This window comes from Podarcis bocagei, assembly GCF_964188305.1.
Source record: "Podarcis bocagei genome assembly, chromosome: 16".
In the NCBI taxonomy this organism is placed as follows: Eukaryota; Metazoa; Chordata; class Lepidosauria; order Squamata; family Lacertidae; genus Podarcis; species Podarcis bocagei.
The window spans coordinates 43,012,210-43,026,260 of NC_138142.1; the positions used below are offsets into that span (position 1 = coordinate 43,012,210).

At 47.6% G+C, this 14,051-nt stretch overlaps 1 protein-coding gene across 2 annotated transcripts in view; it reads right to left on the reverse strand.

The window, feature by feature from the left end:
- The window catches only part of LOC308575092 (T-lymphocyte surface antigen Ly-9-like), a 51,364-nt gene that overhangs the window by 34,973 nt on the left and 2,340 nt on the right, over nt 1–14,051 (reverse strand). For both annotated transcript variants that reach the window (XM_081173556.1, XM_081173555.1), the window contains exons 2-5: nt 13,277–14,042; nt 9,892–10,236; nt 9,505–9,807; nt 8,333–8,455 (exon numbers count right to left, since the gene is read on the reverse strand). In XM_081173556.1, coding sequence (XP_081029682.1) covers nt 8,333–8,455; nt 9,505–9,807; nt 9,892–10,236; nt 13,277–13,298 — 793 coding nt within the window. In that variant the 5' untranslated portion in view covers nt 13,299–14,042. The remainder of the gene's footprint in view (nt 1–8,332; nt 8,456–9,504; nt 9,808–9,891; nt 10,237–13,276; nt 14,043–14,051) is intronic.

Here is a 14,051-nt window from a genome sequence, read left to right on the forward strand (position 1 = left end):
GGAAATGAATTGCTGTTTGCAAAGATTGGCTGTTAAGAAAAGTCTTCTGACCAATCTGGGCAGAGCCAAAGCAATGGAAAATCCAAGTAGCTTTGGAGACTGAGGAGGCTGTTACAAATTTAACCATAACAAAAAGCATTCTAATTGCCCAGATTTTTATTTGCTTGAAAGAGGTTCAAAGAAGCAAAACTCACATGTAACTAAAGGAATGTTCATATGCCCCCGAACTCCAAACTCCAGAGGGGAAATCAGGAACATCAGAACATAAGAAGATCATTTCATGGCTCATCTAGCCTGGCATTGTGTTCTTCTCACAGTGGCCAGCCAGACCTGAGTGCCAGGATGCTCTCTCCTTCTGTGGTTTCCAGCAGCTGGTATTCAGAAGCATGATGCCTCCAGTGGAGGAGGCAGAGGAGAGCCACCCTGCCTAGAATCCCTCAACAGTCTTCTCCTCCACAAAGGTATCTCGTCCTCTTTTCAAGCCATACAGGATGGTGGTCTTCACTGCCTCTTGTGGGAAGATGTCTCTCCTGTGGGTGGTGGGATCGTGGTAGTTAAGAATATAGATTAGCACAAAGATAGTTGGATGTCCAATGAACCAAGGGGTGAACGAAGGTTGTGGATGTTGCTCATTGCCTAGATAGCCTGGCAGACATCACTGGAGAGGAATCAGTGGCCCCAGTGCATGTTGGCACCAGTGACATGGGGAAATGTAGTCTAGGGGTCCTGGAAGCCCAATTTAGGATGCTGGGAAGGATGCTGAAAGTCGGGACCTCTAAGGTAGCCTTCTCTGAAATACTACCAGTTCCATATGCAGGGCCAGACGGACAGGCAGAGCTGTGTGGTCTCAATGTGCAGATGACATAATAGTGTTCAGAGGAGGAGTTTGGTTTTGTTCTGCACTGGGGAACATTTTGGGGGCAATCTGGGCCTTTACAAAGGGGATGGGCTCCACTTGAATCAGGGTGGAACCAGAATGCTTTAGTTTAAAATAAAAAAAGGTGACAGAAAAATTAAATGTGGGTTGGCTGAGAGTGTAAGTTCAGTGGCACCATATAGCAATTCAGAGAGAATTTAGTCAGGAATAACCAGCAGCACAAATATATGATGGGGGCCACCTGGGTTGTCAGTAGTACATGTGAAAGAGATCTAGGGGCCGTAGTAGATCACATGTTTAACAGGTTCAACAGTGTGATGCAGCAGCAAAAAAAAAAAGCCAATGCTATTCTAGGCTTCATCAACAGAATTATACTGTCTTGATCAGTGGTGGCCAAACTTGGCCCTCCAGCTGTTTTGGGACTACAATTCCCACCATCCCTGACCACTGGTCCTGTTAGCTACAGATGATGGGAGTTGTAGTCCAAAAACAGCTGGAGGGCCAAGTTTGGCCACCACTGGTCTAGATCAAGGAAAGTAGTAGTCATGCTCCATTCTGCCTTGGACAGACCACACCTGGAATACTGTGTTCAGTTCTGGACACCATGTGAATCCCCGTGACGGGGTGAGCTCCCGTTGCTCGGTCCCTGCTCCTGCCAACCTAGCAGTTTGAAAGCATGTCAAAGTGCAAGTAGATAAATAGTACTGCTCTGGTGGGAAGTGTTGATAAGCCAGGAGTGTGAATAAGCCCTGAGTCACCTTATGGAACCAGCAATCACAGAACAATACCACCATTGCCCCCTGGGGTTTGCCTCAGATGCCAAAATGTCTTGGATCAGCCCTGCCCACCCCTCCATGAGTAATAATTGTAGTAGTAGTAGTAAGAATAAGAATAAGAATAAGAATAAGAATTTTTATTTATACCCTGCCCTCCCTGGCCAGAGCCACTCTCAGATCAGCTAACACAAGTACAATTACAATAAAACCACAATAGGAAAACAAATTAAAGTTAAAATACACTGGTACCTTGGGCTAAGAACTTAATTCATTCCGGAGCTCTGTTCTTAACATGAAACTGTTCTTACCTTGAAGCACAACTTTAGCTAATGGGGTCTCCCGCTGCCGCTGCGCCGCTGCTGCTCAATTTCTGTTCTCATCCTGAAGCAAAGTTCTTAACCCGAGGTAATATTTCTGAGTTAGCGGAGTCTGTAACCTGAAGCGTATGTAACCCAAGGTACCACTGCAGGGGCGCCGACTTATAAAAAATATTGGGGGGGCCCATACCGGGGTCCTGCCGCTGGTTCACTCGGGTAGCCGGGAGAACGCAGTTCGAGGTGGCGGTGTTGGGGAGAGACCCTCGCTCAGGGCGCCACGAGACTTGGCGGCCGGCGGCCTATCTGGGGGGTTTTGGAGCGTATTTCGGCGGAGCGATTGGGGAGGAGGGGCTTGTTGCCGGATTCTTCAGCTGGGCCGGAGATCCGCTGCTGGGGGGTCCCTGGGCCGAGTTGTGAGCACGGCCTGCTGAAGGGAGATCCAGCCGATTGCGCGACGGGGACGGCCGGGGCTCTTCGGCTAGGGCGCGCGGCTGGCTGGCTGGCTGGCTGGCGGGGGAGGAGGCGGGGAATGATTTCTTCACGTTGCAGTCGAGACGGCTTGGCGATCCTTCAGCCGCGTCCCCCTTCGGATCTGCGCAAGGAGACAGTGTGGTTTGGGCAGTGGCATAGCGTGGGGGGTGCCAGCCGCACCGGGCGCAACATCTGGGAGGGGCGCGCTCGCTGCCTCCGGAGTCGCCGAAGAGCCTCGGGCGCAGGCTGTAGCGGAGCCGCATGTCTCGCGGAACCGACGAGCTGTGCGTGCGTCCGGGCTGAAGGCGCCCGGCAGGCAGCGGCTCCCAGCGCTCGCCGCGGAGGACGCGCCAGGCAGCCTCTCCTCACAGCCCCGCCTCCGCCGGTGCTGCTGCAGCTGCTGGGCAGTTGCATTTTCCTCGCCTCTCTGCCCCCCTCCTCCTCCGGGCAAGCGGCGTCGTTTGGGCGGCAGCGGGGGGCGCAAATTACTTGCCTTGCCCCGGGTTAGGGGGCGCAAATTACTTGCGTTGCCCCGGGTGCTGACAACTCACGCTACGCCCGGGCGAGGTAAGGTCTCCCGAGAAGAACGCTGAACCTCAGGCGACCAGAGATCTCTCTCGGGCTCCTTGCTAGTTTAGCACCAAGTAAAAATCGTTTTATTTTTGTTTATTTTTAACAGAAAAAAGCGTGGCCAGCTTCCCTTGCTTTCCGTTTCGGCTAGTGGGATGCTGACGTCCTCGGGGCTCTGCGGGCAGAAGCTGACGACGCCCCGTGACGAAAACACGGCTGGGGAGGCTGGCTTCCAACAGAAAGCTAGACAAGCCCAGCTTGGCAAGCGCCTCCGCAGCTCCTACTCTCCACACCCACCACCAAAGGAGCCAACTTCTAGGGGCCGAAGTCCTGTTGCGCCCCCATAACATATTTGAGGTGGCGAGGCTCTCCCAGAGTTGATGAGCATTGCCATTCAAATGGCGTACATGCACTGCATCTTGTGATCGGTTATGTGGAGCAGGACTTTCCTGCTCTCCCCCCCCCCTCCACGTTTAATGCAAGTTGGCACCCCTGCCCCCCACCCCAAGAGACGATCTCACTCTTATCCGACCCGGGGAAGCGAAAGGGGGGCTGTTGCGCCGCGTCTGCCGCTCGCCTGACAGCAGCAACGTCTCCCTTCCAAGCGCCGCCCTCAACGCGGAAATGCGCGCAGCGGATACGCGCAAGCGAGCTCTCCAGTTCAGGCTGCCCGCTACTCGCAGCCTTGCCCCGATAGGGCCGCTCTCGGCCCGCCTCCCTTCCCTCCCCTTCACCGGCGGAGACCGGTTTGGGCCGAAAAGAAGCCGCCCGCTCCCTCTGCGCCACGCGCGCCTGTTCCCCGGCAGCGCAGCGGGCCGAAAGCGAAGTGGCTTCAGCTGCAGCCCCGTTTAAAACAAACAAAAACGCCGAGCGGCTTCCTGATTGGCTGCACGGTCGGGTCAGATGGTGGTGCGTGTTTTCCACCTAGCAATTTCTTCTTTGACGTTTCGAATGGAAACAGAAGGGGAGGAGAGACAGTGGCTGGAGGAGGAGAAAAGGGGATGGCCGTGGGGTGTGATGATGATGATGATGATGATGATGATGATGGGGGGGGGGGGAGAGAGTGCAGAGCGATCTCCTTCTAAAGCTCTTTTTTTCCCTCTTCCTCCTCCCCTTCACTGAAACATGGTGTGGTCCAAACCGGCGGCGGCGCTCTGCTGGAGGGGCGCCCGAGATTATTGGGGGGGCAGAGCCCCCCCAAACGAATTTTTGAGGGGGCTCGGGCCCCCTCAGGCCCCATGGGGTCGGTGCCTATTTACCCCTGTACAGGTTAAAATACAATTTAAAATGCTGCCTCATTTTAAAAGTAGCCCAAAGATCTTAAGAAGAAGAAGAAGAGGAGGAGGAGGAGGAGGAGGAGGAGGAGTTTGGATTTGATATCCTGCCTTATCACTTCCCAAAGGAGTCTTAAAGCGGCTAACATTCTCCTTTCCCCTTCCTCCGCAACAACAAACACTCTGTGAGGTGAGTGGGGCTGAGAGACTTCAAAGAAGCATGACTAGCTCAAGGTCACCCAGCAGCTGCAGGTGGAGGAGCGAAGATACGAACCCGGTTCCCCAGATTTCAAGTCTACCACTTTTAACCACTACACCACACTGGCTCTCAGGGAGGGAAACATAAGGGTCAGACTGAGTCCAAACCAAAGGCCAGGGGGAACAGCTCTGTCTTGCAGGCCCTGTGGAAAGATGTCAAGTCATGCAGGGCCGCAGTATCTTGTGACAGAGCATTCCACCAAGTCGGGGCCAGTGCTGAAAAGGCCCTGGCTCTAGTTGAGACCCACCTAACCACCTTGTGACTTGGAACCTCCAAAGTGTTGTCATTTGTGGACCTTATGGTCCTAACCTGATCTCGTTTTTTGACAGAATTACAAGCCTGGTAGATGAAGGGAACGCAGTGGATGTAGCCTACCTTGATTTCAGCAAGGCATTTAACAAGGTGCCCCATGATATTCTTGTAAAGAAGCTGGTAAAATGTGGTCTTGACTATGCTACCACTCAGTGGATTTGTAACTGGCTGGCTGACCGAACCCAAAGGGTGCTCATCAATGGTTCCTCTTCATCCTGGAGAAGAGTGACTAGTGGGGTGCCACAGGGTTCTGTCTTGGGCCCGGTCTTATTCAACATCTTTATCAATGACTTGGATGATGGACTCAAGGGCATCCTGATCAAATTTGCAGATGACACGAAATTGGGAGGGGTGGCTAACACCCCAGAAGACAGAATCACACTTCAAAACGACCTTGACAGATTAGAGAACTGGGCAAAAACAAACAAGATGAACTTTAACAGGAAGAAATGTAAAGTATTGCACTTGGGCAAAAAAAATGAGAGGCACAAATACAAGATGGGTGACACCTGGCTCAAGAGCAGTACATGTGAAAAGGATCTAGGAGTCTTGGTTGACCACAAACTTGACATGAGCCAACAGTGTGACGCGGCAGCTAAAAAGGCCAATGCAATTCTGGGCCTCATCAATAGGAGTATAGCATCTAGATCAAGGGAAGTAATAGTGCCACTGTATTCTGCTCTGGTCAGACCTCACCTGGAGTACTGTGTCCAGTTCTGGGCACCACAATTCAAGAAGGACACTGACAAACTGGAATGTGTCCAGAGGAGGGCAACCAAAATGGTCAAAGGCCTGGAAACGGTGCCTTATGAGGAACGGCTAAGGGAGCTGGGCATGTTTAGCCTGGAGAAGAGGAGGTTAAGGGGTGATATGATAGCCATGTTCAAATATATAAAAGGATGTCACACAGAGGAGGGAGAAAGGTTGTTTTCTGCTGCTCCAGAGAAGCGGACACGGAGCAATGGATCCAAACTACAAGAAAGAAGATTCCCCCTAAACCTTAGGAAGAACTTCCTGACAGTAAGAGCTGTTCGACAGTGGAATTTGCTGCCAAGGAGTGTGGTGGAGTCTCCTTCTTTGGAGGTCTTTAAGCAGAGGCTTGACAACCATATGTCAGGAGTGCTCTGATGGTGTTTCCTGCTTGGCAGGGGGGTGGACTCGATGGCCCTTGTGGTCTCTTCCAACTCTATGATTCTATGATTCTATGATCAGGAACAGGGGAGGCGGAGAGATAAAAATCTGAATTCCCTGGCAGTGGCTCCAGGAGATGTTCCTGATCTTCCATGCTGGTCTGTGGGATGCAGTGTTCAATCTCTGAGGGCTCTGTTTCTGAGACCACATAAGAACTGAGAGAAGGAAAAGGTGATCTGGAACTGCTTGCGAAATCCTCTATGTCTGAGTCAACCTGGAAGGGAAGAGAAAAATATGACAGGAGGGACTCTGGAGATGCAACTCCTAAAAGAATTTCTGGGCATTTGGGCCCACCTGAACCCTGGAGAAAATTAAAGTCCCGTCCAAGTCCAGTGTTCTCCAAGAAAGGATACCAATTTGCCTAAAAGCAGGCATCTTCCCTACACCTCAGTCCTAGCCTTTAGGGCTAGCTTTCTAGTTCCACTGGAGAACTTGCCGTAACTATGACCATAAGAGAGCAGGTGGAATTGCCCATTTTGAATTGACCAAAGTATGTCATTTCCATTCTCCAGCACTCAGTTATTATCAATGATAAAATTAGTATTTTGGGAAGAGTCCAGAACAGCTCGTGAGGGGAGAGCGCGATCCTGTTGGGTTCACTGGGGGAAGGATGTGGGAAGCAGAGCCCTGCGTCCAGAGGGCTGGATTCTCCGTTCACTAGCTGGAGACGGGAGGGTTCAATTCTGCTCACTATAACAGGGCATGCATGTTCCCCTGATGGGAACAGGATCTTGGCACAAGCTGCCTGCCTCCCCTTGTGCCATAATCAATTGGTTAAGTCTTTTGGGGTCACTGGCCTGTTTTTGTTTTTTCAATCCAAATAACATTTATTGGAGTCAATGAAAATACAAGAACAACCTATAACTACAGTAGCTTGTCCAGTGGTGCATTCTTATTAAGTTTCATATGCAGCACACAGTACACAAGCAATATTTATGTTTCAATCCAAATACCGTTTATTCTCTCAATGAAAATGTCAGGGACGTTCCCATTCTGACAGACAGCGAGGAATCTGAAGAGGAGGGAGGATAAGCTGAGGGGAGTAGAAACGGGAGTCTTACACACAGTGAGAGGGAGATAAGCCTCTCTTGCTCTGGCATGCTGCCTCAGGGCAGTCTCTGCATTTAAGGTTGTTGTTAAGTGTCTGTCTTTGAAGTTCTTTAATTAGCCGTCTATGGGAAGTAAGGAGTTCTGATACAGCCGAATTCCAAATGTTATTTACCCAGATTTCAATGGGAATCTCTATAGGGTGTTTCCTGTAACAGGCTATTGTAAATCGGGCTGCTGATAATACTTAAAATACGTCTCTGCATTTAAGGCTATTGTTTAAATTTGAGTCTAATGATAACAAGGCAAGAGCTCATGTGGGTGGAGGGGATTGCTGCATAATTTTGGAAAAAAGTGTGAAACACCTTTTCCCAAAAGGAGTAGACCAACGTGGAGCTCCTCCATGCATGAAAACGAGCCCCTCTCTCCGCAGCGTTTCCAGCATAAGAGAGAGAAGCTAGTACTTATTTTGGCTGGATGGGATGGAGTCCAGTGCCAGCGAAAGGTATTGTATTTTGTGCTCTATAAGACTCACTTTTCCCCTCCTAAAAAGTAAGGGGAAATGTGTGTGTGTCTTATGGAGCGAATGCAGGCTGTGCAGCTATCCCAGAAGCCAGAACAGCAAGAGGGATTGCTGCTTTCACTGCGCAGAGATCCCTCTTGTTGTTCTGGCTTCTGAGATTCAGAATATTTTTTTTCTTGTTTTCCTCTTCCAAAAACTAGGTGCGTCTTGTGGTCTGGTGCGTCTTATAGAGTGAAAAATATGGTGATTTTAAGAGGAGCCTCCTCGTAGGGATGGGTTGTGCCAAACTGATGGCCATTCATTATTATTATCAGGTCAGTGGCCTGTTTGAAATCCGCTTGTTCCTGCTGTTGCTGTTGTTTCTTTAAGAATAACAGATTGCAACATTAATAATAATAACTGAAGTAATAAATGCCTCCCAAATGTATCAGATGATTTCACTGGTAGATAAAAATAATCACCCCACCATTACTTTGCGCACCGATCATCTCACCTCGTCACCAACATCTTCTGGGTGGCTCCTGAGCTCCGGATACTCTCCCCTTCCTCTCACATCACAGAACACCTGTGGAGTGCAAAATGAGAAACATTATTGAGTCCATGGCACGGACCAGTCTCTGCCTCTCAGGATAAGCAAAAGAAAGGTAGAGGTATATTTGGCAGGAAGCCCCCGTGTCAGGAGAGATGGGAAGAAGATCAATAGAGATGGTCCTACCTCTTCTATGCCTTTCTAATCTGATCTTCCAGCGCCTCCACATCACCATCCCCACCATCACCGTCACCATTATCACCAGAAGAGATATGAGGGCAGGGATAAGCAATGGTCCAAACTGTCCACCTGCAATGTGTGGGGACATTTATATAATTTAGCAGAGTTTAAACAACCCCCTGTCTGAGTTTATGCAGCAACAAGCGGGTTGCTAACTTGTCTGATTCCTATCAGTAGTTATACCTTCCTGGTTGAATATCCCTTTCTGTCCCTCTTAAAGAAAACACACATCAATCTGAATCATATCAACATAAATTACTTTACTATCAGATTCATTCAGGTTTACAGAGTTGTTCCTGAAGGCAGGCTTAGGTTACATAACAGATATACTAGATTGTAGTGAGTCATGAGAAGACTGCATCTGAGCAGTTACCAGTTAACACTCCTTGCAGCAACCAACCAACCAGCTGACAAAACTGCCTGCCTCATAGAGGCAGTTAGTCCTCTCGGAATATTGGCCTTGACTGACAGCTTTATATCCCACACAATGAACAATAAGAGTCTCTCAAAACATACTCTAATAACAATCGTCAGAGTGACTCTCATGGAATCATAGAATTGTAGAGTTGGAAGGGACAAGTAGAGTAATCTAGTCCAACCCCCTGCATTGCAGGAATCTTTTGTTCAATGCAGGGCTTAAACTCATGACCCCGCGATTCAGATTCTCATGCTCACACTCAGCTGAGAGCAGTAGAATAAATAACAATAGATAAGCAAGTGTTACTAATCCCTCATGTTAAGGGCTAGCCTGCCTTTTCGCAACCACAAGGACCGCCTTTGCATAATGAAGGAAAAGCTATATTGCTCACCTTCAGTTACAGATGGGTAGCCGTGTTGGTCTGCCATAGTCGAAATAAAAAAATTCCTTCCAGTAGCACCTTAAAGACCAACTAAGTTAGTTCTTGGTATGAGCTTTCGTGTGCATGCACACTTCTTCAGATAACTAAGTTAGTTCTTGGTATGAGCTTTCGTGTGCATGCACACTTCTTCAGATAACTAAGTTAGTTCTTGGTATGAGCTTTCGTGTGCATGCACACTTCTTCAGATAACTAAGTTAGTTCTTGGTATAAGCTTTCATGTGCATGCGCGCTTCTTCAGATCTGAAGAAGATTGCTCACCTTCATCACTCTGGCAGACGTTGAGCAAGTCAAACGAGGCTCCCTTTTGATCAACAGGATTGCTGACCAGGCAGGTGAATTTGGAGTTGAAAGAACTGTTCCAGAAGGAGACACGGAGCTCCCGGCCATTGTCAGAAACCTGGTACTGATTCACACTCTTTCCTAAGGCCCTGTGCAGATCCCCTGTTTCCCAGGAGACACTGAGATCTTTCCTTCCAGGTGTGTGGCATCGCAGGGTCGCATTACATCCACCTGGAGTCTTGGATTCCACTTGGTGGTCTATCTGTGGTGTTGGCACTGGCTCTGTGGAACACAAATGAAAACAGCATAAGGTTTGGGTCCTATTCATCCTATTCCATGAGTCAAAGAGTGAAAGCAAAAACTTACCATAAACAGTGAGGCTGAAACTCTGTTCTTGAAACTGTGCCTTAGTAAACCAGATGCGAGCATTGTAGATCCCACTGTCATCCAACTCCAGGTCTTTGATCCTCAGGGTTGTCTCATCCACCATGTCTAGCCGTTGTCCAAACCGGTCAGTGGGACTCGGGTGCTCCAGTTTCCCATGACTGAATTCCCCCAGCCAAAAGCCCAGGCCACCCCTTTGTGGTAGAAAGTCCCATTCCATTTTCTCCACTGTTATTCCTTGAGATACATTGGCAGGAAACAAGACTGATCCTCCCAGGATTCCCTTTACCTGATGGGTTGGGTTCCCCACTGCATGGCTTACAATTTCTAGTGAGGGGAGGGTGGTGGGGGAGGAGATACAAACAAAATGAGTGTCATTATCATGTTTAGTGAAGTTTGAAAAAGCAATTGATTAAACACTTAAATCTTTTTAAAGCTTTGCAATGCTGAAATTTTTGGAATATCTGGCTTTGTATAATTGTCCCAAGGAAAAATTCTGAAAAAATAAGTAGAATTTCCCCTCACAAAGAACAAAAAGTTCATGTATTTCAGTTCACAAGATTAATACTTTTTGGTTGTCCTAAAACCTCAAAGCAGCTTACAAAATCAGAACTTTGCAAAATGTCTGTTGAAAATTCAACACAGAAAGATCTAACCCAGTGAAAAATTATTCTAAGCAGCAATCTAAAAACAATCTGCTTGTGTGTTTCAGGAAAAAATGATTATGCACTATTTTTTGTGAAACCGAGTTAAGTTAATACAGAGTTCAGAGAAGAAACTGAGTCTGTTCCACCAGGATCCCCAGTTGCCTTTTCCTACTCATTTGTTGGCTCCTCTAATTCACTGTTTCCTTTTTCCTGACATTTATTTTGTATTAGTTAATGACTGACACATCATAGGAAAAAATCCTGCAGGAAAATATTTCTGCCTTAGAAATGAAGTCGACTTGCAGTCACCATGTCCAGCATTTTTATTCCATTCCTCCCCACACCTTCAGGAGTGATGAGCACCTTCATCATACATGCAAATTGTCCCTCCTAGTTCAGTTCAGCAACAAATATCACAAAAAGGGATTAAACTTTCACAAGCCTTCTGTTGGAGCTTCCTTTGAAGGCAGCAAGCGTGTTCTGGGAGAGGGTTCCAGTTGGGGAGAGGAGACCCTTAGTGCTAGTAACCAATATTGCCAATGATTTTCCTCTTTGTGACAAATCAAACTCAGAGTGCATGCATTTAAGTGGGGCTTTTGTTTTATTTTTGAGGAAAAAGCAGTGAGGTCCTTACCCAAGGAGGAGTACAGCAATAGTCTGAAGAAGAGGCCTTCTGCAAGAAAAATCCACAATTGTGGATTGCTAAAGAGCCATGAGTGGCAGTCACGCACCAGAATGCTTGTTTCTTAGAATCACCGATTGAGAAATTTGCTGCTCAGGTCCTGCCTGTGGACTTCCCATTGTGGCATCTGTTTCACTACCGTGAGGAAAACAGCTTCATTTTTCTGCACAGGATAGGTGCTCTAAAATAAGCCTGTTTATTCATTTTATAAGCTGAGTCCAGGGTTTATTTGCAAGCGTCGTGAACTTTCAGACACAATAGTCATCTCCTTCCGTCCTCTCACGTCCCAGCAGATCAGATCCTCCTCTTCGTACCAGCAAGACTGTCTGTGCTCGCTTTCCCTCCCCTTCTCATCCAAGCAAAACCCTGTTTTCCCTTCTTTGTTTCTGACTCCTCCTTTCACAGCTCTTTGTTCCTCCACTCATAAACCAGGAAGGATCAGTGGAGGAGGAGAAACCTTTATGAGCTGTCTCAGTAACTTCACTCTTGATTAGGATTGATTGAGTTTATTTACCGTATTTTTTGCACCATAACACTCACTTTTTTCCTCCTAGAAAGTAAGGGGAAATGTCTGTGTGTGTTATGGAGCGAATGCCTGTGGGTGGTGGTGGGGATCTGCTGCAGTCGTGAGCAGAGGATCCATGGTTCCCCTTCCTTCCCTCCTCCGTGGTTACAAAGCATGGATCCACATGGATCCTCAGGATTTTTGCATTGGGCTACTCCAAACTCACTGTCAGATCACATGTCTGTGGCCACAGCATGAACCACAAAAATCATATATCCACTATTTCATGTAGAATATTTTTTTCTTGTTTTCCTCCTCTAAAAACTATGTGCGTGTTACGGTCTGGTGCGTGTTATAGAGCGAAAAATACGGTATATGCCGTTGTTCCGCAATGAGCTGTGCACAAAGAGGCTCACAGCAAACTTTCAAAACATCAAAATACAGAGCTCTGGAAATTAGTTGGTTCTACCTCTCATCGACTTGGAAAGAAGAGAAACAGTTGCAAATGTGAAGCAACACTTCACAGGAGTGGAGACTGTTCCCTGAGGGTGAGTGGGGCACTGCCTTTGCCAGCTTCAGCCTGTCTTTAGCCATCTTCTTTTTTACTTTAAACTAGCCCTGGCACTGCGTCCTCCTTAGTATCTGTGTTATTCTTGTAGCTCTTAGTATCGCAGACAGAAACAGAACTAGAATTAGTTGGCTCTACCTCTCATCGACTCTAGCGCCACCTATGGTTGGTGGTGGTTGGGCTCTCTAACTTCCACCTTCGTCATATGTGCAGATTCTCCTACAAACTCAATAACAAAGAACACGGTGGCATTGCCCCACCCTCACGGGGAACTGGGTTCCAGTGACCAACAGTCCTTTTTGTCTTTAAAAAATGTTTAGGGGTACTCTCATTTTCCTGCTCACATTGAAATATGGCCCCCAACGAAGCCAAACCTAGATTCACAAAATGTTTAGGGATATTCGTAACCCTGCGTCCCCACAGAAAAAAGTGCTAGTAACCAGTAAGCAGCTTTCTCAGTTACTTCTCTCTTGACTGGGATTGATTGATATGCGTCTGTTCCGCAAGGAGCTGAGCCCAAAGTGGCTCACAGCAAACTTTCAAAACATCAAAACACAGAGCATTGGAAATACATATGTATGAAATACAGAATATGACCGTAAATTTAAAAATGACAGAAATAAACAATTCGGCAAACACAAAATAAATTCAATATTGCCCCCCCCCCACAATAAATAAATTGAAACTTATGTAAATAGATACAAAGCAACACAAAAGTTAACAGACAATGAAGTTTCTGGCCCTATTCTTGCTACACTCCAAGCAGCGTGGCTTAAATACAGCTCAGAGGGGAGGGGAAGATGGCATACAGCTGGCTCCCAAATCCTTCTCCAGAGGAGTCCGGCCACTGAAAGAGGCAAATGTCAGGGAGGACAAAAATGCTCAGTCTCCTCCACAACCTCCTGAAGAATCCAGCTGCTGGCACAGGTCTTCTTGCTCTTCAGGACAAACAGTGCGCGACTTACCCAGAGCAAAGTACAGCAACATTCTGAACAGGAAACGACTGCACAAAAGGCTCCTGTTTGCTTCTCTGCGGAAGTGTGTTTCTGAGTGTGGAATGTGGGGGAGGAGGAGAATTGCTGTTTGCAAAGACTGGCTACATAAAAAAAGGTCTTCTGACAGATCTGGGCAGGGCCAAAGCAATGAAAAATGCAAGTAGCTTTTGCAGACTGAGGAGGCTGTTACAAGTTTAACAACAACAAGAGCATTCTACTTGCCCAGATTTTTATTTACTTGAAAGAGGTTCCAATAAGCAAAACTCACATGTAACTAAACCCCAAAGGAATGTTCATAGGCCCCCAAACTCCAGAGGTATGGAATTAACTCCAGAGGGGAAATCAGGAATGTCAGAACCTAAGAAGATCCTGTCAGTGGCTCATCTAGCCAGGAATTCTGTTCTTCTGAGTGCCAGAATGCTCTCTCCTTCTGTGCTTTCCAGCAGCTGGTATTCAGAAACATTGCTGCCTTCAATGGAGAAGACAGAGGAGAGCCACCCTGCCTAGAGTCCATCAATAGCCTTCTCCTCCACAAATGTATCTCATCCTCTTTTCAAGCCATCCAGGATGTTGGTCATCACTTCCTCTTGTGGGAAGATGCCTCTCCTGTGGGTGGTGGGATCGTGGTAGTTAAGAATATAGATCAACACATAGATAGTTGGATGTGCGATCAACCAAGGGGTGAACGAAGGTTGTGGATGTTGCTCATTGACAAGAAAAGGAAGGCCTTTCAGATCTGGAAAAG